Source organism: Homarus americanus, unplaced genomic scaffold, assembly GCF_018991925.1.
Source record: "Homarus americanus isolate GMGI-L3 unplaced genomic scaffold, GMGI_Hamer_2.0 scaffold18418, whole genome shotgun sequence".
NCBI lineage: Eukaryota > Metazoa > Arthropoda > Malacostraca > Decapoda > Nephropidae > Homarus > Homarus americanus.
In genome coordinates this window covers 12,216-38,933 of record NW_024730867.1, presented here as the reverse complement: position 1 = coordinate 38,933, position 26,718 = coordinate 12,216, and the positions used below count along the sequence as shown (strand labels likewise).

Below are 26,718 nucleotides of genomic sequence, written 5' to 3'. Positions count from 1 at the left end.
ATCATTTTTGTCATTCTTCTTTGTACTCTCTCCAAAGAATCTATGTCCATTTCTTATAAAAGAAAAAAAAGAAGTTTTATATCATAATTTAAGTCCACAGAGTGCATATTATAGATATTGAATATTCATAATCCTCAGATTAATATAATTGTCATTTGTTTTGTAATATTTCTTTTAATGTTTCCTTGTTTGAGTAGATGTATTTTCAAAAGGACGTGCAGTACGTTCTTCTTTGTTTTGCATCGGATGAGCTTGTAGTGGATTTCTCCCCTACAAACGCTGTTTGTCGCCGAGTAGCCGACCCACCAATTCCCCAGTGTATGCCTCGTGGTTTAAGTCAACCAGCGCCACCATACATCACGGAGCGGGGGTCAACTACTAAGCCACACCGACCCCTGCTATTTAAGACCTGACCTCGTGGTGACCTGTCTCCTTCTACCTACACCAACCAGCCTGCAACACCTCCTCTTCCTCCGCCGCTGCCTGGCGGCCCTCGCTCCTCCTCCGCCTGCCTGGCGGTCCTCTCTCCCGCCGGCGAGCATGGCAACCCACAAGCTGTCCTTCTCTGCGCGTCCTCACCAACCAGCTCTCTCTACATCCAGTGGCGTAGCTAGAGTGTGTGCCGCCCGGGGCGGCCCTTGAGTTTGCCGCCCCCCCCGTGCCCCCACAAAAAATACATATTGCACAGTGACTCACTCTATATATATATATATATATATATATATATATATATATATATATATATATATATATATATATATATATATATATATATATATATATATTAAATAGTTTGTGTACCATTATAATATTACTGTACTTTCACATACTCAAATATAGTATGCTTTAAATACACCCCAAACATACTTAAACTTTATAAGTAACAGTTAAACAAAAAGCAAAAACGACATATAGGATAGGGAAAAAAGTAAAAAAGTGTAAAAAATTAGGACCATCTTTATTTCTGAAATGAAAACTACAACTTTCTACTAAGTAACTTTTCTTGTTTTTTTGTTGGCAAATTCTTCAATGACATTGTCAAAAACTATTTCATCTGTCAATTGTCGCTCTGTAGACAGTATGGCAAGATTTCTCAACCGCAAGGTGCTCATAGTAGATCTTAAGTAATTCTTGATCAGTTTTAGTTTCGAAAAACTCCTCTCACAGGTAGCAACACTAACAGCAATTGTGAGGAAAATCCTCAGCATTATTACTATATTTGGAACCGAGTTCCCAAGGTTATACTTTTGAATAAACTGCAAAAGTTCAAGGGGGCCTTCTTTCCACGTCTGTATTCTGTCTTTAATAGTTATAGCAGCAACAGCAACAAAATGCTGAAGTCTTTTTCTCTCAACGAGGAACTCCTCTTTATCAATGTCGTCGTGATCGTGATCTATTTGACACTCATATTTATCATCCAAAAGATTCAATGGGGTAAGGAAGGCATATTTCTCAGCAAGTTCATGAAGCTGTTGAAATCTCAAAGTTATTTCTTGGATCACTCTGTCCAGCGAAGAAAACATTTCTCTCCTCAATTCAATGTCGTATGGCAATTCAGCATCTCGTGATCCTTCACCAAACATTTGTTTCTTCTTTTTGGGTCGACGCTGACGCTCCATGACTATCCCCAGATCATTGCAAATTTCTTTGGCATAGTTAACTCCATTACTCACTAGCTTGTCCCTGTTTTCAACTAGAAATGTTTCTAATGCCCTGAGTTTTATATCACATTGTTGTATGTTCAAGCCCTTGGTTTGGAGGTAAGTCTGTGTGTCGTTAATTTCTAGAAGGACGGGTCCCCACAGGCCAAGAAAGCACAAAAAGGAAAATGATTGCAACGCACCAAGTAGAACACCAGCATCTGCCCTGGTAGCTGTATTTTCTTCTTCACCAGTTAACTTATCTAGGGCACTTAAGATTTTTGAGAAATGTTTCTTTACAACACTTACAGCTTCTCCCCTCGCACTCCACCGAGTTTCTATTATGCGCTTGACACTTTGACCAGTGACTGAAGTTAGAACATCCCAGCGATGGGTTGATGAAGGAAAAATACAAACAAACGCTCCACACATCCAAAAAAGATAACAGAATTCACAGCAACAGAAGCTGCATGAGCACCCGCCAAATTCAGCGAGTGATTTGTACAAGCGACAAATTCTGCTTTTTTATTAATTTCCTTGATACGTTTCTGAACACCAGTATGAACACCAGCCATCACCGCAGCATTATCATATGCTTGCCCTCTACAATTTTGAATATCAATTCCGTCTTTCTCTAATTTTTCCAAAATCATCATTGAAATATTCTCGGCGGTTTTACCTTTTGTTTCAATGAAATCGACAAATGATTCCACAACCTTCACTTTATCTCCATCGATCATAACATAGCGTAAAACTTGGCTCGTTTGATCCTTATGTGAAATATCAGGAGTGCTGTCGAATATCATGGAAAAGTACTTTGCTTCTTTTACTTGCTTGATGACTTTGCTTCTTACGTTTTCTCCCAAAATTTCTATAAACTCGTTCTGAATAGTAGGAGACAGATAGGAAGTAGCAAACAGCTTGATCTAAAATCACGGTACAATGACACTAGTATCAATGTAATACAATGGAAATGTAAAAAGTAGCAACTTAATCTAAAATTACAGACTCAGAGTACAGTGAAAATGGATGTCTGACATAAGCCCCCCCGACGAAAGCCACCCAGACAAAAGCCCCCCAGACGAAAGCCACCCAGACAAAAGCCCCCTACTTTGATCGGGGTGGCTTTTGTCTGACAACCCTAACCTAACCTAACCTAACCCAACCTAACCTAACTTAACCTAACCCAACCCTAACCTAACCAATAATTAACCACAGAGAAGAACAGTATATTTTACCCTCAACTATTTAATTATGTCCGTAACTTTTGAAAGCCCTTACTGTTGTCAGACAAAAGCCACCCCGATCAAAGTAGGGGGCTTTTGTCTGGGTGGCTTTCGTCTGGGGGCTTTTGTCTGGGTGGCTTTTGTCGGGGGGGCTTTTGTCTGTACCCCAGTGAGGATAGTGTCTTAGTATAAAATCGCAATGCTGTGAAACAAAATCTTAATATTTAATCTCAGTACCCCAGCAAAAGTCACATCAATATTTTTTAACCAATACTTTAATATTTCTTACCTTATAGTATTATGTCTTCCAACGAAGTAAATAACTGGATCGAAAACACAAGAGAACTTAAAAGTCGTCTAGCCTCCCCTCGTCTCGTCACGATGGAGACTTGTGCAGAACTGAAGTGAATTGCTTGTAACTGGTGGATTGGTCGGCTGTACATGAACTTCTATGACCCGAGACTGCATGGTTTTGCAGCTACTGGAGACGTTAATTCTTCCCTTTGTATCGGCGGCAAGTTAATCCTCGTCGTGTCTGACCTAACACCTGACCCACACCACATGAGCTCACTGGCGTACTTGTTTGAAGTTGTTTCCTTAATCCTCAACAGGTTACAGGTTGTGTGTGTGGCGGGGGGGCGGGCGCATAGCAAGGGTGTAGCTCATGACGTGGCCGTGATGATGTGGGTCAGGTGTTAGGTCAGACACGACAAGGATTAACTTGCCGCCGATACAAAGGGATGGATTAACGTCTCCAGTAGCTGCAGATATGGGTGATGAGCAGACCCAAATGGGAAGTGCCGCCCGGGCAGACCGCCCCCGCCCCTAGCTACGCTAGTGTCTACATCACAGGATTCAAGTTGGATAAGTTTAGGTTTAGGAGAATAGGGAAGAAACTGGTTCACAAATAGGGTGGTGGACGAGTGGAACAAGCTTAGCAACTTTGTAGTAAGTGCGGGAACTCTGGAAAGTTTCAAAAGGAGGCTAGATAGATTCATGGATGATAGAGAGTGGTAGTAATTCTCGACAGGAGCTGCCATGCACAGGCCAACCGGCCTATTGCAGACTCCTTATTTTCTTATGTTTTCTTATGTTCTTATCACGCTTGTAACCATGCTGCCTTCCCAGCACCAAGCTGCATTGTACATCCAATACAACATGTATATAGAGAGCACATCGTGAGTTTCCTTTCTCCAACCCATCCTGAGTGAACACCAAACAATCTCATACCCCACAAATGGTGATCCCCGGAGATTCGCACTCACACAGGATGGAGCTGAAACTGATCACGCTCCCAGTCTTCAAGCAACATGGAAGACTGGCTTATCCACACAGAAGCAGCTCTCATCGGCTCTACAACTACTGTCTCTACACCGCAGGTTAGACACCCTAGAGCAGCACTGCTTCTCTAAGCACCACGTCCTACCGACCCCAGCACACCCGTCCTGCCTCAGACGCTGACCCCCGGCCCAGCAGTAACCCCTGCCGCCCCTGATGCGGTCTCTGTTCCTGAGTGCGGACCCACACACCCCTCTTTTCTCCCTCAGGTACTCCCTGCTAATGTCCTGCACCCTGCTGCTGTCGTGGACCCTGCTGCTGTCACGAGCCCTCATCTGCTTCTGCTGACGCAGCCCCTGCTCCTGACCCAGGCCCACACACCCCAGCAGGCGCATCTGACGACTCTGTACCTGCCATGAGGGAAGCACAACATTCATCGCCTCCACACACCCTTTTTCTCCCTCTCTTCTCCCACAGATAGTGTGTATCTAGACAGTTGTATTCAGCGACCGGCTCATCCACGCCATCGCCGTTGTCTCACATGAGGCATGCACCGCCCGTTCTGCCTCACATGTGCTAAGCAACTCTGCAGACAACAAGTCTCCTACACCGCCTGGAGGGAAGGGGGAGTATTGTAGTGGATTTCTCCCCTACAAACGCTGTTTGTCGCTGAGTAACCGACCCCACCAATTCCCCAGTGTATGCCTCGTGGTCTAGGTCAACCAGCGCCGCCATACATCACGGAGCGGGGGTCAACTACTAAGCCACGCCAACCCCCCTCTATTTAAGACCTGACCTCGTGGTGATCTCTCTCTTTCTACCGACACCAACCAGCCAGCAACACCTCATCCTCCTCCGCCGCTGCCCGGCGGCCCTCCTCCTCCGCCTGCCTGGCGGTCCTCGCTCCCGCCGGCGAGCATGGCGACCCACAAGCTGTACTTCTCTGAGCATCCTCACCAACCAGCTCTCTCTACATCATGCTTGTAACCATGCTGCCTTCCCAGCACCAAGCTGCATTGTATATCCAATACAACATGTATATAGAGAGCACATCGTGAGTTTCCTTTCTCCACCCCATCCTGAGTGTGAACACAAATATCTTGAACCCCACAAGTTCCTTGTCCACACCTCCAGAGGGTCTAGATGGCGTCAGGAGTCGATTTTTTGTTAGTTGAATTTATATTTTTTTCTTATTATTGTGTATTTTCTAGATAGGATATAATGGTAGAGGAGGCTATTGGTTAAACCCTAAAATGAAGCCTAAAGTTTTCTCACTCAATTTAGTTCTTAAACAACTGAGTGTAGCTTAAACACGGAAATTCATGATTTTAAAATTGATGGCGTCAAGGCAAATGACGTCAAACAAGACCTGATTGCATTGTGTGCGCTGCACAGTACACTTACACAGAAGGAAACTATATAGATATTATTTCCCGCCGCCTGTTCTATCAACCTTCATATGCACAATTAATATTTTTATCAAAGATTTCCATAGTTTCTGAATTATTGAAAATTTCAGCGATATGTTGTTTTGTGGACAACGGTCGGTGATTCGTTCAGCCTGTTGCCTCAAAGTTCCCTTTTATTTCTTTTATTTATAGTTGGTATAAATGAAAACAATAACATTTTTATTATGTTTATTTTTTTACGACAGACGTGCACAAATGGCTCAAGACTCAGAAGGTACTATCGACAACTTCAGCTGTAAGAAGATTTATTAATGTGGCGCCGTCTACCTGAGCCCCCTTAGTGAGCGTGACAGTGATTGAGCCCCGCAGTGAGTGACAACAGTGAGGCGAGGAATTCCGAGAGGTAAAGTGAGCCCAGCTTCATCCTTCACTGTCCTCTCTAGCCATTTGTCTGCCTCTTGTTAACCATCTGGTCTCTGTTTTGTTTTGTTTTTGTGCCCATATGGATATACAGTATACACGCGATCCGATACTCCCTAGAACATGTGAGCTGCCTTACCGAGGGCTGTGATCTTGTTGCATGGAATTGACACGCAAGAATCTCCTACAAAATAATAAACAGAAATTTTTTTTTACGAAGAAAAGTGAGGTTTAGGGGGATATAAAAATAAGGAGGGACAAGAGGCTTATGTGATGATGGGGTTTATATCGTCTTCGTTGGAGCGAGAGATCATGGAGATACTGTACTGTCCCTGTCTCCTTAACGTGAACTGGAACGACACAAGGGTTGAAGGGACCAATGAACAAGTAAGAGGGAGTGTTTGACCCCTCCCACAAGCGACGAAGAGTTGCCTCTGACCAATAAGGGTGAAGGTTGCAAGTTTACACCACGCCCATTCGTTGTGAAAGTGGTCAATAGTCAACCTGGAAAGGAATGATTCAATTTTATAGTCGAAGTAAACTTGAGAACAAAAATAAGAATGAGGTTTTTGCTCTTTATCACACTAGCCTCACACCTGTGCTATATCACACTAGCCTCACACCTGTGCTATATCACACTAACCTCACACTGCCTCGGCCTCATTATCCATATCACTCTTGGCACCCGTCAGTAGTTGGATGATAGCGGCCGTATCAATGAAGCCTTGGTCATCCATCTCGAACTGGTCAAACGCATCGTCAACTTCCTGGACCGAGTACTTGTCTCCCCAGGTCATCAGGGCGTGGCGGAACCTGTCAAAGAATAGAGAGTTGTGTAAGGCCATTGTGATAGTGGACGAAGCAACCGGAATGTAAATATGTTTTAGACCCTCCCTCCTTCCAACCTATCTCCCCCCTCCACCCTCTCTCCCTCCCCTCCTCCACACCTCCCTCCCCCTCCCCCCCTCCCCCTCTACCCTCCTCCCCCCCTCTATCCCCCGTCAACACCTCATCCCAGCCCTAAGAGAGAGAAAACAAGAAAATCACTATCTCCTCACATGTCACCATCGATCCATCCATCCTTGCTGAAGGCGTTGAAGGCGGCGGCCACAACGTCGTCATCATCTGACTCTCCTGTGTTTCTCTCGGCGAACATCTGGAGCAACATGGTAAAGTTGATTGGGTTGGGAGTCTCAGCCAACATGTCATCTAGTTCCTTGTCTGTCGCGATCCTTCCCACCTCGTCGAACACCTGTGACGGGGAGAGTGCAGGTGTGGGTGAGTTGAGTGCAGGTGTGGGTGAGTTGAGTGCAGGTGTGGGTGAGAGAGAGCGAAGGGTAGGAAGAGAATAATGGCGCAATGATTTAAGGAAGAAGAGGGTGAGACTGGAGTGAATCCTATCATGTAACATAATTATTACAAGTGAGATCCCATAGTATCCTCCTCTACAGTAGTTACCTGACGCAGATCACTTTTGCCGATGATGCCGTCCTTATCCTTGTCCATCATCTGGAAGCCTTCCTTGAACTCGGCCACCTGCCGCTGGGTGAACATATCGAAGACATTAGAGCCGGTCTTCTTAGCTTTCCTCGACGATGTCTTCCTGGAGGAGGGTTTGGAGGAGGCAGGAGTGACGGTGGGTGTTGGGGCCGGTGCGGGAGGTTCTGGCTCTGGCTCTGGGGCGGGGGCGGGCTCCTCCTCCTTCACCTTCTTCTTCTTCTTTACCTTCTTCTCGTCCGTCTGGGAAAGACACACACAGTCACCATCAACAAACACAGAAAGTTGACCTCTAGTGTTGCATAATTCCTTTCGTCTTTTGCAACTTAATGTTTTATCCCACTATTCCTTACTTTACGATTTTACCAACATATGATTATTTTTGTATCATTATTGTAACATCACATCTTTAAGTTATCGTATATAAATAGATTTATTTTGTTTATATAATTTTCGTACTGTGGGATAGTGTTATACATTCGCTTATCCTTATCGTGCTTTTACTTATTGAAAGAGCCTTGTGGTGGAACAGTACAACGCGTCGTGAAAGATGTTATTTAATATATGTAAATGTGTGTAATATACCATTGACATAATGAGGCATTGAGCGAACCAAATATGACGGGACCAAACCAAAGCAGTGAAAGGTGAGACGTAGGGTGGTGGTGGTGGTGGGTGATACACGATACCTTCCTCCCTCACCTCCCTACCCCCCCCTTCCCCCACCTCCCTCCCCTACCTACATGGTGCACGCATATTTAACCTGGGGGAGGTGTGTTTTATCTGATCCCACCCTATCGTAAGTCGCTTTGAGCCCCCGTGACACACATACACAGGGGGGAGCATGTCATCTGTTTCTCGTGTCTCCCTTATACCCCTTCTCACTTCCTCCTCATCTGCCCTTACCCCTCTTCTCCCCTCTCAGCCCCCCCTCCCCCAACCCCACAAGGCACCATAAGAGGGAGTGTCTTGCCTTCGAAATTTTCCGGTTGGGTTAAATTTAGCGGTCTGAGGAGGTCCATAACCACGCCCCCTATACCACCCATCCGCCCATTCCTACCCCTCCCGCCACCCACATCCATCCCTTATGCCAATCAACCCCTCCCCCTTCTCCCTTCCAAGCTACACAGCCGCCCACACTTTCTGCCACCCATCTACCCATAATCACGCCCCCTGCCACCCAGCCGCCCACGACCCCTGCCACATAGCCGCTCACACCTCCTGCCATCCATTTACCCATAATCACGCCCTCTGCCTTCCAGCCGCCCACACCTGCCACCCACCTATCCATAATCACGCCCCCTGCCACACATCCACCCACACCTCATGCCACGCATCTACCCATAATCACGCTCTCTGCCACCCAGCCAACCACTTCCATTCCTCTTGCCACCCCGCCCCCTACCACACCTTCTGCCACCCATACTTTCCTGGTACAGAAGATAAAAGTCAGGGAGGGGGCACAGAAGGTATGGGTCAGGAGGGAAACAGTATAGGTCAGGAGGGGGCCACAGAAGGCAGGAGGTCAGGAGGGGCCACAGAAGGTATAGATCAGAATAGATCAGGAGGGGGCCAGAAGGGTATGGGGGCCAGGTGGTATAGGAGGAGGTGGAGGGGGGCAAAAAGGGAGGGAGGAGACGTCACACTGGGTACGGCTGGCAGGGGTCGGGGTTAACCTGGTCCGGAACCCTAAATTAGCCGAGGAATATTTTGGACATGCTCATCACCTGGCGGCGGAGGAGGAGGTTACAGCTGCTTGCTCCTGGTCAGTGCAGGGGTGTCTAAGAGATTACCTGGAACCCGTATTTATTCATTACTAAAAGCTTAAGAATGTATTTTTCCATAAAAGTTGGATTTTGTTGTTGTTGTGAAAGAAAATATTTTTTTATACGATTTGAGTGTCATCTGGTTAAACTGATTGTTCAATTCCATTTGCTTGTGCAGTTAAGTCAACGATGTAACATTTCCGATACAATCCGTTGTTACCGCATATTCCTGGCAAATAAATAAAAACGAGATATTGAACGTATATACTTTACTTTTTTTTTTTTTTTACTTTTATCATCTTCGCCACTGATCGACTCGTTAGTTGCTTGGGCGGTCGGTCACGCCTCTGGAAAGAATACTCCGACAATAACGTATCTGAATTATCAAAATAACATTACCCCAAATTTGTCTTTATACTACGACACATATGTCATATATAATTTCCGTTCAACAAAAAATTGTAGGGACTGGGTAACAATAGGTTCGCTTATCCTCGAAAGTTGCGTTTTCTTTTATGGTAAGAGAAAACGCGGAGGAACTATATATTTATCGATACCTGTTGTATTTTTTAAGGTTTGGCGAATATTATGGGTTTGTTTTCACGTAATGATTGTTCTAATTAATAACGCTAAACATGCTGAGCAATTTAATGTAAGATAATTTTTATATAGTAAATTAATGGTCGTATTAAATGTTTTTCTTTGATTGCGTCACTTTTGCGTCGTTATTAATTGGTTTATTTTCACGTCTACTTCAAAACCTAACCTATCCTTCACTCCTCAAAGAGTTTTACGTTAAATGCTGTTATACATATGTGATTGTTATATCCAGGTGGCCGTTGCACGCTAGTATATAAACGACCACAGTACACAGTTGGTCTTAGTATATTAGTGACTGATAATACACATTCACTGTAGCTAAATCAGATACACACGGACCACCAGTCAAACCATACAGCATTAAAGACTTTCAAAATACGTCTTATGCTTGGACGAGTTTGTCGTGGTGGGACAGTGATCAAATACACAGAAGAAGTTGATGCAGTTTATCCATACACTAATAACACGCCATAATCCCCCTAGAAGATCAGGCAGTGGACGAGTTATGCAGGTATATCGTCGACCAGGGTTGGACTTCTCAGGAAATATACAGTGATACAAGAAATCATATCTTATTACGATAAATCTCAGAAGTATTTCGATATTGTTCTTGTCACCATCTATGTCCTATATCGGTTCAACAAATCCGTTCTCATACTTCCAGTTAGGGTGTAAATCATTGTAGGAAGTTATGATGATTTAGGATATTGGTTCCTACATCCTCCTCATCCCAAGTCGAGGATCTGGAGCCGTGGATCTGCTACACTTCGTTCATAGGAGAGTCGCCTGTTTTTGGTTACTGTGTTGAGCAAGAAGGAGGAAATTATAGTATATTTCTTAGTAAACTTTTTAAATACGGTTGTTCTGAATAGCAGGCGAATTCTTGAGTAGATTTTCACCAAGATGAACAAAATCCCGTGTCAAAATTTCCTCGTACAGCACTTTAGCTCACCAGAACTGAGTCACTAGTACAAAGAGTCATGGAACCTCTCAAGATCACCATAAAGAGAACAATTACCAGCACACGGATCACCAGAAGCATCAACACACAGTCTTTTTGTAGGTGAATCTATAAACACGAAGAACTATGTACTCGGGAACTCGTTGGTGTTGGGTGGTAGCTCCCGGCCGCCCGCCATACACTCTTACTCACCATGGCTCCTGTCTCCTGTACTCGATGGGCTACAGAGGCGCGGCCCTACCTGTGACCCTACAATATATACCCGCGCCCACTTCCTCCCCACCACGCACTTCTCCCTTCCTCGCCCCCCCCCCCACCCTCATGCCCCTCCCCCTCTTCCTCCTCCCCTCATATACACCTCTTGCGCCAGACACCCGGGCTGGAGGGATGTGAGAGGGTGAGGTAGGGTGTCGGAGGGAGAGGGGCGTGACCTATATGGAGAGCCACCGGCAAAATACCATGCAGGGAGTTTAGGGGTGGAGAGGGAAGGGAGAGGAGACATGAGGAGGAGATGGTGGAGAGGGAAGGGAGAGGGGGCATGAAGAGATGGTGAGGGGTGGAGAGGGAAGGGAGAGGAGGCATGATGAGGTCAGGAGTTGGTGAAACAGTAGAGAGAGGTCATCGCAACACACCGGACGTCGTGCAGGGAACACAACACATCGGTGGAGGGTTATACAAGAACTGACAACACAAACTGCTGAACGACGGACCTGGAGACCATAACTCGCAGACCTCTGTTCCTTCTTTAATTATCAAGAGGTTTTGTAACGTCATGGGTGCGGGGATAATGTCATTGAGAGTCCAAGAGCGTGTTAATATTATCAGGGTGAACTTGTTGTAGAAAAGGGAAGGAGTGGTGAGGGCTGGGGTGGAGTGGTGAGGGCTGGGGTGGAGTGGTGAGGGCTGGGGAGGAGTGGTGAGGGCTGGGGTGGAGTGGTGAGGGCTGGGGTGGAGTGGTGAGGGCTGGGGAGGAGTGGTAAGGGCCGGGGAGGTGTGGTGAAGATCACGTTATCAAGTTTACCACGACACCCCTCCCCCCCCCTCTTAAACACACCACCTACCTTCTTCCTCTCTCTCCTCACCTTCCTCCTCCTCCTCCATGTTTTCCTCATCATTTTCCTACTCCTTGACAGTATCAGAGGTGTCAGTCATACACCAACACAGCCTCACACCTCTGCTTGGGTTGGCTGGTTGAGGGGTGTTCTCCAGAGTGCTCCAGTTCTAACACTAGACCCTTGAAGATGACGATTAAGATCCAGACACACAGACATATCACTTTCCTCCACTCTACAAAACTGCACGAAAGATAAATAAATAAATCGTCTTAAAGAAAATCCGCATAATTCTCCATAAGTAAACATCTATAGCATTTATATAAACAGTTTACATATGTGAATAACGATATATAGAAATAGGTTAAATCTAGAAACAGTTTTAAAGTTAAATGTGGGATTATAGATGTTTTTTCGCAGTGTCCCTCACAAGACGAGTGAGAGTCTGATCAAAGTTATCTTCCCATACTATGTGTTGTTATTGTTTTCTTTAATGTGTGTGTGAGAATCTATAGGTTATGTTATAGGTTGTGTTATAGATTGTGTTATAGACTTTGTTTGGACTAAAGGAACGTTATGCAAGTTGATTTCGTCCTATCAGTCGCTGTAGGTAACAACATCTTGGCTTCCGTTCCCTTCATATCTGACCAACTGAGAGAAGATGACGTTCAACACCGGTATGCTTTATGATACCTCCTATACTCAGGTGTGACGTTACGTTATACAGAAGGTTTAGGTTATTCACAGTCAGCTCCGGGAGAGATCAAACGCGTCTTGTCCAACCTATTCCCCGAGACATCCTCCCCCTCGCCCCCCCTTGCCAGAGATTGAAGACATTTGAAACAGAATGATGTGAATTGGCGGAGGTTAAGTAACGTATAGGACAAAACTCTCCAGAGAAGGATGTTCTACAGATATAAACTGTTCACTATGTTATGGTATGTGTATGTTTAAAGAGGAACACCTGAACTAATTAAGTACAGGTGTGGAGGATGTGTACACTGCCGGTGCCAACTAGCACAAGTCTTTTACCGCCAGCCTCACCTGCCAACTTTGTCGTCCAGGGAAAGAGCCAAAGTATACATAAACTGGCGAACAAAAAATGAAACTCTTAGGCAGTTAAGAATAGAAGCGGTGAGTATAGTGTGTGTCTGGAGACGACCCCGATAGAACACTGGAACCTGGTGTGATGAGTTCTGTCTACTTAGGATGAGACAGACTTTTAGAAAACATAACAGACTGACGTTGGAATCAACTTACAATATAATGTCGATGAACCTTTTACTGACATAACTTAAGGCTCTCCATCACGTTCTCTCCTATCTGGTCCTCCTTGGAAGCTAAACTCTTCTCTCTCCAAGTCCTCCGTAACTAACACTTTGGTCATACACCGAGTTAATAACGGAGTAAATATTACATTAACTTTACGGGCCATGAGAATGCTATAACAAGAATGTCCAAAATCGTCTCATAGCTGCGTTAGTGCGGGCTGCCTGGCGGAGTAGAACGTCACGCAGTTCCTGTAATAAACATATACTCTTATGACGGAATCCGTCGCGAGTGTTAAAAAGGTTCAGTGAATATCTTAATGTTTTCTTTTTTAAGGTTACTAATGGCGGAGGCTCTACACTACTGTCCAGCTTTATAAAGATTCTTATGATGAATATTCTTCGTAAGTGAAGATTTGAATATGCATATAACTGACTTAAGATAAAACACACACACACACACACACACACACAAAAAAAACCGCATAAAACAACAGCACCAAAATTATACTGAGACTCTTAACTCAATACCTTCACTTCCCACCAAACTTAAGGTACTATTGCGAGGTTTCATTCCGGGAGTTTTAATATGATGTAAACAAACACAGTGGTGCCACATCTCACAAAACGCGCCTGCCGCTGTACCAGATGTAAGTGCAAGCGACGGTACCTTAAATTTGTCCCCCCTGGTCTGGCTGTGGGTTTTCCTTAGTGTTGGCACCAATGAACTCCACGACGGGGTAAACATGTCGTAATTCAGCTCTTAAATCAGTACCATCAGCTACACTAAATCATCTCACCAAAATTGAGAGGAAAATCATTGCTCGATTCTCAAAACGATAACAAACTCTGCCTGCCTGTGAGTCTTTATATCAGTGAACAGTAATTAATTATTATCACTAGTTAGTTATGGACAGTGAGAGTGAGTTAAAATTAGTAAAAAACACGTAAATCTCCAGTAAAAAACACGTAAATCCTCTGTAAAACGTAAATCTGTAGTAAAAAGACACAACTTAACGTAAATTTAGTGTAAAAACAAATAAATGTACAGTAGTGTTCGTGTTTATACCTGTGATCGGGAAGTAATCATTACCAGGAGGTGGCGAGAGTCAGGGCTAATCAAACCCAAAATAAAAACACCCTTTAAAGGCTGGCTGACGTCAGTAATGAGTAAAGGTGTGTGCGTGGCGCGGCTGGGTATCTCACTCGATTTTTGCTCCGTGTGTGTGTAGACTCGCCTCTACCTGGGGTGTGAGGTGAGGTGGAAGAGTCAGCCCACCTGCCCCTCGGTGATTAAGTGGCGACAGGGTGCAGTAAAGCATAAGTTTTGTACCTGCGTGAGCCAGTTTCTGTAATACTGAGTGAGTTTGTGGGGATGTTAGGCGGTAGAGATCGTGGAAAGATTTCTGGGTATTAATTAATTTGTATACACACACACACACACACACACACACACACAGTCACGCGCGTGTGGTACTCCCCGTAGGCTTGTCAAACACCTGTGTCTCGCCTTATAATTCAACAACACACAGGTAAGTGTATTTTGCCCTTCTTCATTAGTCCTGTCAACCAGGTAGATGATGTGATGATGATAGCCTACAACGCTCAACCCTCCCCCATGCCCTCGCCCCCCTCCCCCTCGCCCCCTCTCCCACGCCCTCGCCTCCATCCCCTCCCCCTCCCCGCCCTTGCTCCCTCGCCCTCCCCCCTCCCCCGCGCCCCTTCCCCCCGCCCCTCCCCACGCCTCCTCCCCCCACGCCCTCGCCTCCTCCCCCACGCCCTCGCCCCTCCTCTACGTCCTCGCCCCCTCCTCTACGCCCTTAGCCCCCCTCTAGGCCCCCACACCCTCACTCCCTTCTTCACGCCCTCGCCCCCCCTCCTGCACTCAATCAGTCCCTCCTTCACGCCCCGGTTCTCTCCCCACAACCTCTCTGTCTCCTCCACACCTCACTTCCTCGCCCACACTTTCTCCCCTTCGTTGTTACCTCCTCCAGCACCCCTTCACTCTCCCACACTCGAGGGGAGGATGAGGGCGGTGGTTGTGGTTAAAATCTCCCAGGTAGAGTTCACTATGATGTACAGCACCTCCGCCTCCCGGGTACCAGTTGACGCCTCGACCATGTCAACTCACTCGAGGAAGTCATCACTCTTCCTTACTGGCAACGTTCATGTCCCGAGAAACGTTTTTTTTTATCTACGGACAATTTCGTCTGTTTCTTTTACTTCATTATTCATATTTCTTCTTCCTCGCATCTTTCACGAATTGAAATACATTCTTGTTTTTTAGTCATTTGGTGAAGATTACTTGCATTTCTCACCAGTTCTTGAGACATGAATCCTATTAGACGTCAGTCAGGGGCGTCATTTCAGATTTTGCTGGGGGCGGCAACACCATTACATGCAAAGAGTGGGGGTCAAAATCCTGCTCCACCGTGGTGACGCTGGGTGGTGCTGTAACAGACGGAACACGTTTTATATTTTCAATTTACATCTGCCCGGTGTGGACCGTGTGGCTGCTAGCAATATGACTTACTTCCTTGCTGTTATTCAGTTTATAAATGATAAGCAATGGGAATAATGAAAATAGATGAATACTTATCATTTTGTTTAATTATGCAAAGCAAAAATACCACCCACTGACGCTCCTGAACCAATTATTCGATAACTTCTTTTGGTCATCGCGACTCCTGAAGGCCTGTGTTCGTCTGCCGTATGTTAACTGCCGAAGGATAGCTCTTCTACGACAAATTCTGAGGTACTCAAAAGGGTAGTTACATATTAAACTAACTCCTGGATATATTATGTTTGTGTGGTCTGTTGTGGTAACTATCGTCGAGGTTGGTGGCTGAGTGATGATACTGTGATACTCTTGGTCAGAATTTTTACAAGTCCGCCTGTCAGTTTTCTTCCTTAATCACAGACTTGAGAATATTATCCAACAGATGATTTTATGCAACGACGCCCAAGTTTGCTGCTTAATTGAACACACTGACGAAACTAATTAAACGAACAGATATTATTTTCTAAAAGATTGTTTGGTTTGATTGTCTCATAATTACAGTATATGAAGTGAACTTATTTAATTTTGCTATAGTGTGTAATTTCGACATTGGTGTTATGGAAAATGTAAATGAAAGACACATATTTTATCTTCATTTTTACGAGGAACAAATAATGACAACACTGGACCTAGATGGAGGGAGGGCAGCGAGCCATCCAGTACCTCACCACAACATTGTACCTGTAACTTGACAAATTCTCTCACGACATCTCGGTGGAAGTGTTGTGTTGATGTTATATGTCTGTCTACTATTACCAGTTCGAGGTAGATAGATATATATTCAGAATTCTTCTTTCACGTTTACATTGATTCAGCATGGACAAAACTGTGTAGAAATAAACAATGGCGAACAGTAAGGATAGCTCAAGAAGCCTTTAAAGGATTATTTCCATTTGGATTGACGTTGATTTTATCATAACTAGAAGGAAAGCAATTTCAAGCATAACTGGAAAGCTTTGATGTATAAGTTAGATAATTCACCGTATAATTGATGCACTGGGAGATAAGTCAGATTAGAGATAGAATTAGTAACAGTACGAGTCAAAAACTACGATAATCTCTCGCTATAATCGCCGGAGCAGCTTCCCAACCCCTGCCAACATTCCTCCTCCCTGACGCGTTGGTTTATGTTTTCTCCTCGCTGGAAAATATGTACCCCCGTTGTTTACATTACGTGGCACGTGTGTGTGTGTGTGTTTGTTTGGATGTGCGTCTAGGCCCGAGTAAGGGTGTCTTATAAGTGCGTATGCGTGTTGTAAGTGTAAAGATGTGTATTGTTAATATATCATACTAGTGTGTTTCTACAAATATCTTGATACAAATGTTTGAGTGTGGTAGTGGTGGCAAGGGTGTGTCGCAAAAGTGAAGTGTATGGTGTGCTTTGATGAAGTGTATACCCTGGTGTTGGCATGTGTGCTCGTGTGCCTGCTTGGCGTCCCCCGTGGATTATACCCATAAGTAAATTAGCTGTAAAACTTCCCTTGCCAAACTTCTCGCGACAGTGAAGATATTTCTTGCACTCAGAGTATGGGCGCTGTTGGAGGCGTAATTAACAGAGGAACTCCACCCAAACATAGTGGGATAAATCCTTGCACTCGGAAACTGATGACCAGCTCAAGGCTTCACTCGGCTAATGGGTTTCTAGCAAGCAGTTGAGAGAATTCCTTCACTCGGAGAACCTCAGTTGGGTTGACATTTCACACAACCAACTTGCACTCAGAATCTTTAACGGCAGCAGTACGACGAAAACGATTAATGGCAACAATCGCCTTATGTATGATTAAGTGCTTCTTGAGACGTCACTCAGCCGACGAGTTGGCCTAGCGCGCGTGGTGTATGAAAGGCAGACAGACACCTCCTGTATACTGTATATCCACCGTATACAGTGTGTGTGCGCGCGCCAGCATCACGTTAAACCATCAACGTCATCATCTGTACAGGCGGCGTCAGCACTTTAGAACAACCTCGTGTCCCGCCTACAGTACATGGGGTAAATTCTCCCAAAGATTTACGTGTTAATTTCTCTTTAACTATTGGAACACATTAAACAACGATTTAAATAACGAAAGAATATTACTGGGTCTGTTATCCGCCAGCAACAGCGTCCCTCACTGTCAGTTATGGGAAACAAGTTATAAACTAATCACAGAAGAATGTGAAGCCGGAGTTTGATATATTTATCGTATTTGAGATTCGATTTAAGAGAAGGTGAATATATTATCGAGTTTATATTAAGAAAGCGACCTACCATGAGTGCTTGCCATGTTGGTGTTCTAGTCACCGTTAACTACGGGTTTAACTTTTAGGTTACAAAGTGTTCCGCCGAGTCCGTATTTATATTGGTGGCATTTTCCACTAACTGCGCATGCGTATGTAAACTGATAACAATGTATTGCTATTTATTGTTATTTCCGAAGTATTATTTTAGTGTTGAAGTTGGTATTTACTGGAATTTTGTTCAGTGGGACAATATCTTGGATTTTTCGTCTTGGGATTATGCCCTAGTAGGAGTGGAGGAGAGCCAGATGGAGAACCCCTATACGCCAGACGAACTTCCCCCTCTCCTTTTGCGTGTATTGGCGCTTAACACTGCGGTGGCAGAGGAAGTGACAGAGATGATGGCAGGATGATAGTAGAGGGTGGCAGAGGGGTGGCAGGAGCAGGCAGAGGAAGGAAGAAGACACGGGGGATGGCAGAGGAAGACAGAGGGGGTGGAAGAGAAAGACAGGAGTGGCGACAGATGAAGCAGACAAGTTTAAACATATAAGGAGATAAGCTACAAGGAGAGTCATGAGTCAAACTACAAGTATTTTAATACCAGCGTCGGGAGGAGGAGGAGGAGAGGTAGCCTACACCTCCCTCTCACCTGTCCCTCTATCACTCTTACCTGTAGGGAAGGGAAATGAGGGGGAGTTTGTTTATGTAGGGAGTAAAGGAGTAGAGTATGGGAGATGTGTGTGCGCGCGTGTGTGTGTGGGCTTGTGTTTACCATACCTGTAATACCAACACCTGAATCAGTAATCAAAATGCTATCTCAAAATCATATCACCAAATTACCTTTCCATACACCTTCACTATACACTTCAATCTACACCTGTAATTAGCTCCCTACACTATATTCCTCACTCCACACCTGTAATTAACTCCCTACACTATATTCCTCACTCCACACCTGTAATTATTGCTTCTGTTTCCGGATGGCAGAGGTGAGGGAGGGTGGAGGGGGGTGGTGGACTGCCGGTACACGCCCTAAGGTAAACACGACACGTATTTGTAAACAATGTGTCAGGGGTGTACGTCCCCTCTCGTCCTTCTTGATGTTCGTGGGGAGAGGTACTGGGGAGAAGGAGAGAGGCACTGGGGAGATGGGGAGAGGTACTGGGGAGGAGAGAGGCACTGGGGAGATGGGGAGAGGCACTGGGGAGAAGGAGAGAGGCACTGGGGAGAAGGAGAGAGGTACTGGGAGATGGGGAGGCACTGGGGGAGATGGGGGAGAGGTACTGGGGGAGGAGAGAGGCACTGGGGATGGGGAGAGGAGCACTGGGGGAGATGGGAGGAGCACTGGGGAGAAGGAGAGGGAGCACTGGGGAGATGGGGGAGGAGGTACTGGGGGAGGGAGGGGCACTGGGGAGATGGGGAGAGCACTGGGGGAGAAGGAGAGGGCACTGGGGAGATGGAGAGTGCTGGGGGAGAGGAGCACTGGGGGAGGATGGGAGAGGTACTGAGGGAGAAGGAGAGGCACTGGGGAGATGGGGAGAGGCACTGGGGAGGAGAGGCACTGGGAGATGGGGGAGGCACTGGGGAAGAAGGAGAGGCACTGGGGAGATGGGGAGAGGTACTGGGGAGAAGGAGAGGCACTGGGGGAGATGGGGAGAGCTTTGGGGAGGGAGAGGCACTGGGGGAGAAGGAGAGAGAGGAGCACTGGGGAGGATGGGAGAGGCACTGGGGAGGGAGGCACTGGGGAGATGGAGAGAGGAGCACTGGGGGAGAGATGGGGGAGAGGGCACTAGGGAGAAAGGAGAGAGGGCACTGGGGAGATGGGGAGAGGCACTGGGGGAGAGGCACTGGGAGAAGGAGGAGCACTGGGGAGATGGGAGGCACTAGGGAGAAGGAGAGAGGCACTGGGGAGATGGGGAGGAGCACTGGGGGAGAAGGAGAGGCACTGGGGGAGAAGGAGGGAGCACTGGGGAGATGGAGGCACTTAGGGGAAGGAGGGCACTGGGGAGAAGGAGGGGGCGCTGGGGAGATGGGGAGAGGTACTGGGGAGAAGGAGAGGCACTGGGGAGAAGGAGAGAGAGGCACTGGGGGAGAAGGAGAGCACTGGGGAGATGGGGAGGGAGAGCACTGGGAGGAGGAGCACTGGGAGATGGGGAGGCACTGGGAGAAGGAGAGAGGCACTGGGGAGATGGGGAGAGGCACTGGGGAGAAGGAGAGAGGCACTGGGGAGAAGGAGAGAGGTACTGAACATATGAGCAGAAGTAAGGAAGTTACCGTGTAGGTGGGGAGATAGATGGGAAGATGATGAAGTAGGAAGATAAGAAGAGAGAGTAAAGTTAGTGATAGGTTGTGGAGTGTGGAGAGGGGGAGAGATTATATTGTTGATTTAGCTTAACGTTAGCCACTTAGATACTAGCTTAACTTTAGCCACTTAATACTAGTTTAACCTTAGCCACTTAGATACTAGCTTAACGTTAACCACTTAGATACTAGCTTAACGTTAGCCACTTAATACTAGCTTAACGTTAGCCACTTAGATACTAGCTTAACGCTAGCCACTTAATACTAGTTTAACGTTAGCCACTTAGATACTAGCTTAACGTTAACCACTTAGATACTAGCTTAACGTTAGCCACTTAGATACTAGCTTAACGTTAGCCACTTAGATACTAGCTTAACGCTAGCCACTTAATACTAGTTTAACGTTAGCCACTTAGATACTAGCTTAACGTTAGCCACTTAGATACTAGCTTAACGTTAGCCACTTAGATACTAGCTTAACGTTAACCACTTAGATACTAGCTTAACGTTAACCACTTAGATACTAGCTTAACGTTAGCCACTTAATACTAGTTTAACGTTAGCCACTTAGATACTAGCTTAACGTTAGCCACTTAGATACTAGCTTAACGTTAACCACTTAGATACTAGCTTAACGTTAGCCACTTAGATACTAGCTTAACGTTAACCACTTAGATACTAGCTTAACGTTAACCACTTAGATACTAGCTTAACGTTAACCACTTAGATACTAGCTTAACGTTAACCACTTAGATACTAGCTTAACGTTAACCACTTAGATACTAGCTCAACGTTAACCACTTAGATACTAGCTTAACGTTAACCACTTAGATACGTCCTCATGTCTCCAGGTACTAAGGCGATTTTAACCTAGGAGACGTTAAGGATCTTTACCTGGGAAACTCTAAAAAAAAACTTGATCTCGTGTTTTGAAGAATATTTTGTTTAATGGTTTTATTGAGCTAAACAGTTAATCCTTGAATTGGTTTGTTGTTGAGGTAGATGTGGCCCCTTGGTTAAGTGTTTTCCATGTGGGTGACGTTTATAGCTTTCGTGTTTCCTCCTCGCCAAGATCTGAGTGAGACGCGAAGTAAAATTAGAAAAATTTGTTTGAAGAATCCGTAAGTTCTCAAATCCTCCTTCAGTATCTGTATCCTTCGTCAATATAGGGGTTTTAAGGGTCATTTTTACCTAAGATCCTCCTGCCAGAGAGAACCCACTACCTCCTGAAGAAGCAATGACCGACTCTCAGGTAGGTAGTAACTGGAGGTGTCCCAACAACCTGAAATATAGTCGCCTTCAGGTATTGGGTGACTCTAGGTGAAGCCAAATTACCTTCTTAACGTGAGGTAGGGAAGGTGAGTTAACAGGTGTAGGTAAGAGTTTGTGCTATATATGGTGAGAGAGACGCTGCTGGGGTTAAAAATAGTGTGTGTGTTCCAACCTCCACCAGCGCCACCACCAGGAGCAAGAAGGGTGGTAGTGAAGATTGAGTTATAACTTGTCTTACCCTACCTCTTCCTTCTCTTCTTCCTCATCCTACTCCTCTTCCTCCTCCTCCTCCTTCCCTCCTCTCTTTATTACTTGGCCAATGTACACTTACTACCAGACACCCCCTCACACACACACACACACACACACCAAAAGATATAATCGGTGAATTCATCTAATGCTCTCGTGGTCAGCTGCTCTCATTAACAGCTGATACCACTGAGAGACTGACGATCACTGCCGCTCAAACAGACTGACACTTCCTGTACACCAGAAAATAAACCCACACTCACCTTTCAAAATAAACTGTTGGGTAATCTACGATAGCCATTCAACACTTGGCTATTGTAACTCTGTATGAAACTACGTCACTTGTAGTTAGATGTTTGTTTGTGACTGAAAATGGTGTTTACGTGGTCAAGAGGATGTGTTTATAAATGAAGCTGATTCGAAACTTATCTCGACTCGGTGTGTTTCATACTATGCTTCGAAAATGTTTCATTTATTCCGGTTTGATTTTTTTTTTCTGTACAAGATGATGTAGGGAAGGTTTTGTCCGATTGAAATAAACTGGGGAAGTATTTTGTCCGGGGATAATCATTTGGAGAGGATTTTGTCCATTTAGTATTGTGTTAGCGAGATTTTGTCCACCTTATTAATACAGGCGGTATGATTTTGTCCAGTGGAAAATCATTTATTGTTGTTTTTTTCCACTTGCTAACTTTGGGGTGTGAGGACCGTGTCAGATAGGAAACAGTTGGGCGGGATGGAATGTAGTGTCATGCAGCCACCCTTCAGTGCCACCCCTCAATGCCACCCCTTAGTGTCAACCTTCAGTGCCACCCTTCAATGCCACCCCTTTGTGTCAGCCTTCAGTGCCACCCTTCAGTGCCACCCCTCAATGCCACCCTAGTGTCAACCTTCAGTGCCACCTCAGTGTCAACCTTCGTGCCACCCCTCAGTGTCAACCTTCAGTGCCACCCTCAGTGTCGACCTTCAGTGCCACCCTCTGTGTCAACCTTCAGTGCCACCTCAGTGTCAACCTTCAGTGCCACCCCTCTGTGTCAACCCTCTCAGTGTCAACCCTCAGTCTTCAGTGCCACCCTCAGTGTCAACCTTCAGTGCCACCCCATCAATGTCAACCTTCAGTACACCAGTGTCAACCTTCAGTCACCTCTGTGTCAACCTTCAGTGCCACTCAGTGCCACCCCTCAGTGTCAACCTTCAGTGCCACCCCTCAGTGTCAACCTTCAGTGCCACCTCAGTGTCAACTTCAGTGCCACCCTCAGTGTCAACCTTCAGTGCCACACCCTCTGCGTCAACCTTCAGTGCCACCCTCAGTGTCAACCTTCAGTGCCACCCTCAGTGTCAACCTTCAGTGCCACCCATCATCATGTCAACCTTCAGTGCCACCCTCAGTGTCAACCTCAGTGCCACCCATCAATGTCAACCTTCAGTGCCACCCTCAGTGTCAACCTTCAGTGCCACCCATCAATGTCAACCTTCAGTGCCACAACCTTCAGTGCCACCCTCTGTGTCAACCTTCAGTGCCACCCTCAGTGTCAACTCAGTGCCACCTCAGTGTCAACCTTCAGTGCCGCCCTCAGTGTCAACCTTCAGTGCCACCCATCAATGTCAACCTTCAGTGCCACCTCAGTGTCAACTCAGCCACCTCAGTGTCAACCTTCAGTGCCACCCCTCCTTCAGTGCCACCCTCAGTGTCAACCTTCAGTGCCACCCCTCAGTGTCAACCTTCAGTGCCGCCCCTCAGTGTCAACCTTCAGTGCCACCCCTCAGTGTCAACCTTCAGTGCCACCCCTCAGTGTCAACCTTCAGTGCCACCCCTCAGTGTCAACCTTCAGTGCCACCCATCAATGTCAACCTTCAGTGCCACGTCTCGGTAACACCCCTCAGTGCCAGCCACTATCACTGGCCTATATGTCGGCCTCCTCCATCGCCCTAGAGAGCCATTTAGGGCGCCAAGGACCCGTCTCTGGGGCCTGGCACTCCGCTATCGCTAGTGGCAGAGGTCAAATGGTGACCTCATAGTAACGAAAGAGAGAGGAGAGTGATAGGCTGGACACGACTAATATAATAATAACAATAATAACTAACAATAACAACAATAACCATAATAACAATAACCATAATAACAATAACAGCAGCAGCACTAGGAGATATAAACACAAGTATAGATAACAGGGAATAAATGGAAATCAAATCCTGAGAGAAAAGTGAAACAAAAGAGCATCGACAATAAAGTACAAAAACCTTAACAAGACGTTTATTAATTATTGTAAACAGAAGAGTGAAATACGTGAAGCTGACTGTGTTACTTATGCTTGTAAATGTGAAAATACCTGAGGAATTTGATATTTAGCATTACCTGAGTGTGTCTAGTTAGGTAATTACTGAAAGACATGTAACTCGTTAGGGAGTAAATTAGGGAGGGGGGGGGGGGGGGGAGTGAGATGGAGGTGGGTGGAGTGAGTGGGTGTTGGGAGTGGGTGGTGGTGTGTTGAGGCAGAAGACATATAGTAGCTTCTGGGTGGGTGGTGGGTGGAGAGGATAGATGATGGACGCGAGTGTGGGTGGAGGTGCGGGGTGCCCACATTAGCACCATTGAGGGATGCCAACCACACCCACAGCCTGTTACGTCACTGGCCGACCACGCCTAATTTCGTCCGGTTGGGTTTACTAACAAGTTATTATTCCAGCTGGGATGGTGGTGCTGGTACTGATGGTGACATTGGTGGTGGTAGTGATGGTGGTGGGTGTGGTGATGGTAGTGGTTGTGATGATGGAGGAGGTGGTGGTTGTGGTGGGCATGGTGGTGGTGGTTGAGGACAGGTAACTGTACTCACCGTCAATGTATCACTATGATGCAGTTGGCAAAAATAGTTCTAAATGCTGAAAAAAATTCTTGTTTAAATATTTTCAGTTCATTTATTTATTACGGTAAGTGAGGCAGGTTGACTGGCTCTCGGACGAACATCCTTCGGACCGACGATAATCGCCGCCAAGTACTTCATCTTCGCACTACTAAACACTTGTTATAATAATGAGTTCACAGTAAAGTTCCTGTAATGTGAGAGTTGGTTTTTTCACCAAGTTCAGGCCAAACAGGTCGAGAAAACTCAACTACACCATCTTGATCTTGGCAGAGACATACTCGACTATCTCCAGGCTCGCTTTAGGCATGACGTCACAGTGACGTCACTGGTCATGGGTAGCTGGTGCAGTGTACGAAGGCGTCGAATGCGAGCATATGCACTTTAGGCGAGGAAGCGGGAAACTTGTGTATATGAATTGCATTAAGGCAGCGTCTGGGGGCATCTCACACTTCAGACTGTTTACTTTAGAATACCATGATTTGTATACAACTCCTCTTACCAATTTATTATTTTTGCTATGCTAATATATCGACAAACAATTTCATAAATTTAATCAGCTGTAAACAACGACACGCACACCATTAGCAAGAAGCGGGGCGGAGGTGTCACATAAACACACCAGATACACGGTCCGTCTCTTCGCTGGCGAAGGTGCGCCAGGCGCGGGAGATATTTTTAATCTTATGGAGGACAAGTTTAGGTAAATGTGATGGGTTGTCTTGGTAGTGGTATTATTAGCACCTGAGGCAGCTCTTCTTGTGTGACGTACTCAAGAAGACACTTTTAAAAGGCTCATGATAAACGAGTATTTGACAGAGTTGGTAGAGGTCTCAGAGTCTACGAGTATAAGTAATGTTTTTGTTTTGTGCTTCTTATCAGTCCTCTTTCAGGGACCACGAATATAATAACTATTCTATTTTTACTATAAACATTATTTACTCAACCAAAAATGTAATCCAGAGAAGTTTCAAAACGCCTGAGGATAAACTAGTATTTGGCATCGCTGTTAGACATACGAGGGACCAGTAAAGTACAGCCATATTTTATTGGTACGAACTAATATTTCCTCGTTCGAAAGACTAATATATTAAAATTCCACTTAAGCGTAACCGACACACGGATGATTCAGTAAACGAGAAAGTAAATAAAAAGCAAAGAGGTGTAAAATACGGCTGTCTCGTGTAAATGTAGACTGAAAACTGCCGCTAAAGATTTCAACAAGATGTAAAGTGAGTTATAAGTTACGAGGCAAAACACTGAAGAAATGTTGCTCTGAATGTTGTGTTCGTGTGTGTGTGAAAACTGAGAATTGTTGTAGTTAGTGTGTTAATGTTTATGTGGAATGTTGATGTTTGGGGAATGTTTATGTAGAGTGTTTGTTTCAGAGGAATGTTTGTTTATGTGGAAAGTTGATGTTTATGTGGAGTGTTGATGGACCTGCACTTTTGTAGCACGTGAAGATAGGCACCCCAGCTTATTTCACCTGATAATTAAGAACCCTAACCTAACCTCCCCCCCCCAAGGTAACATTAGGGTGTTTAATCATCAGGTGAAATAAGCTGATGTGTCTAAACTTCAGGTGACCTTATTTATGTCATCTCTCCCGCTGTCAGTGCTACAGGGGAGAAAGTAGAGAGAGGCGTGACAAACAAAAGACCTCCCACATTGTCACGGGGCGTCTGTCAGGTGCCAGTCAGGAATGTTGGTGCCATAGTGACGTAAATAAATAAACAAGTGACAGGGAAAAAATCGAGACTCTGTTAGGGTAATTTTACTGTTCGTGTGTGTGGGGGGGTGACTTTAGAGTTATTGGTGGGGGAAAAATTGGGGTTGATTGAGTTCTTTTGGGGGAAAATATTGTCTTCTGGGGGAGATTTAAGGGATGGGGAGGAGTCAGTGTAAATAAACGATCTCCCGGTCCATTACTCTTTGCACCTTATCTCTCACACTGGCCCCATACTCCCTCATACTCCCTCACACTGCAGGTATACAATGTAGAGGGACAGTGCAGGTATACAATGTAGAGAGACAGTGCAGGTATACAATGTAGAGACAGTGCAGGTATACAATGTAGAGGGACAGTGCAGGTATACAATGTAGAGACAGTGCAGGTATACAATGTAGAGGGACAGTGCAGG

General features: G+C 45.7%; 2 protein-coding genes across 2 annotated transcripts; one reads left to right on the top strand and one right to left on the bottom strand.

Annotated features, from left to right (window-relative positions):
* Positions 1-5,767: 5,767 nt before the first annotated feature.
* On the bottom strand, positions 5,768-11,089 carry LOC121867381 (myosin regulatory light chain 2-like). The gene is made up of 5 exons (XM_042367294.1): positions 10,990-11,089; positions 7,432-7,713; positions 7,032-7,225; positions 6,617-6,786; positions 5,768-6,477 (listed from the first exon to the last, which is right to left on the bottom strand). Exons 1-4 carry the CDS (start codon positions 10,990-10,992, stop codon positions 6,618-6,620), a joined length of 648 nt encoding a protein of 215 aa, XP_042223228.1. The 5' UTR covers positions 10,993-11,089; the 3' UTR covers positions 5,768-6,477; position 6,617.
* An 11,407-nt stretch (positions 11,090-22,496) lies between these two features.
* Positions 22,497-23,735, top strand: LOC121867380 (keratin-associated protein 9-1-like). Its single transcript, XM_042367293.1, has one exon. The coding sequence runs from the start codon at positions 22,497-22,499 to the stop codon at positions 23,733-23,735; it is 1,239 nt and encodes a 412-aa protein (XP_042223227.1).
* Positions 23,736-26,718: the final 2,983 nt, after the last annotated feature.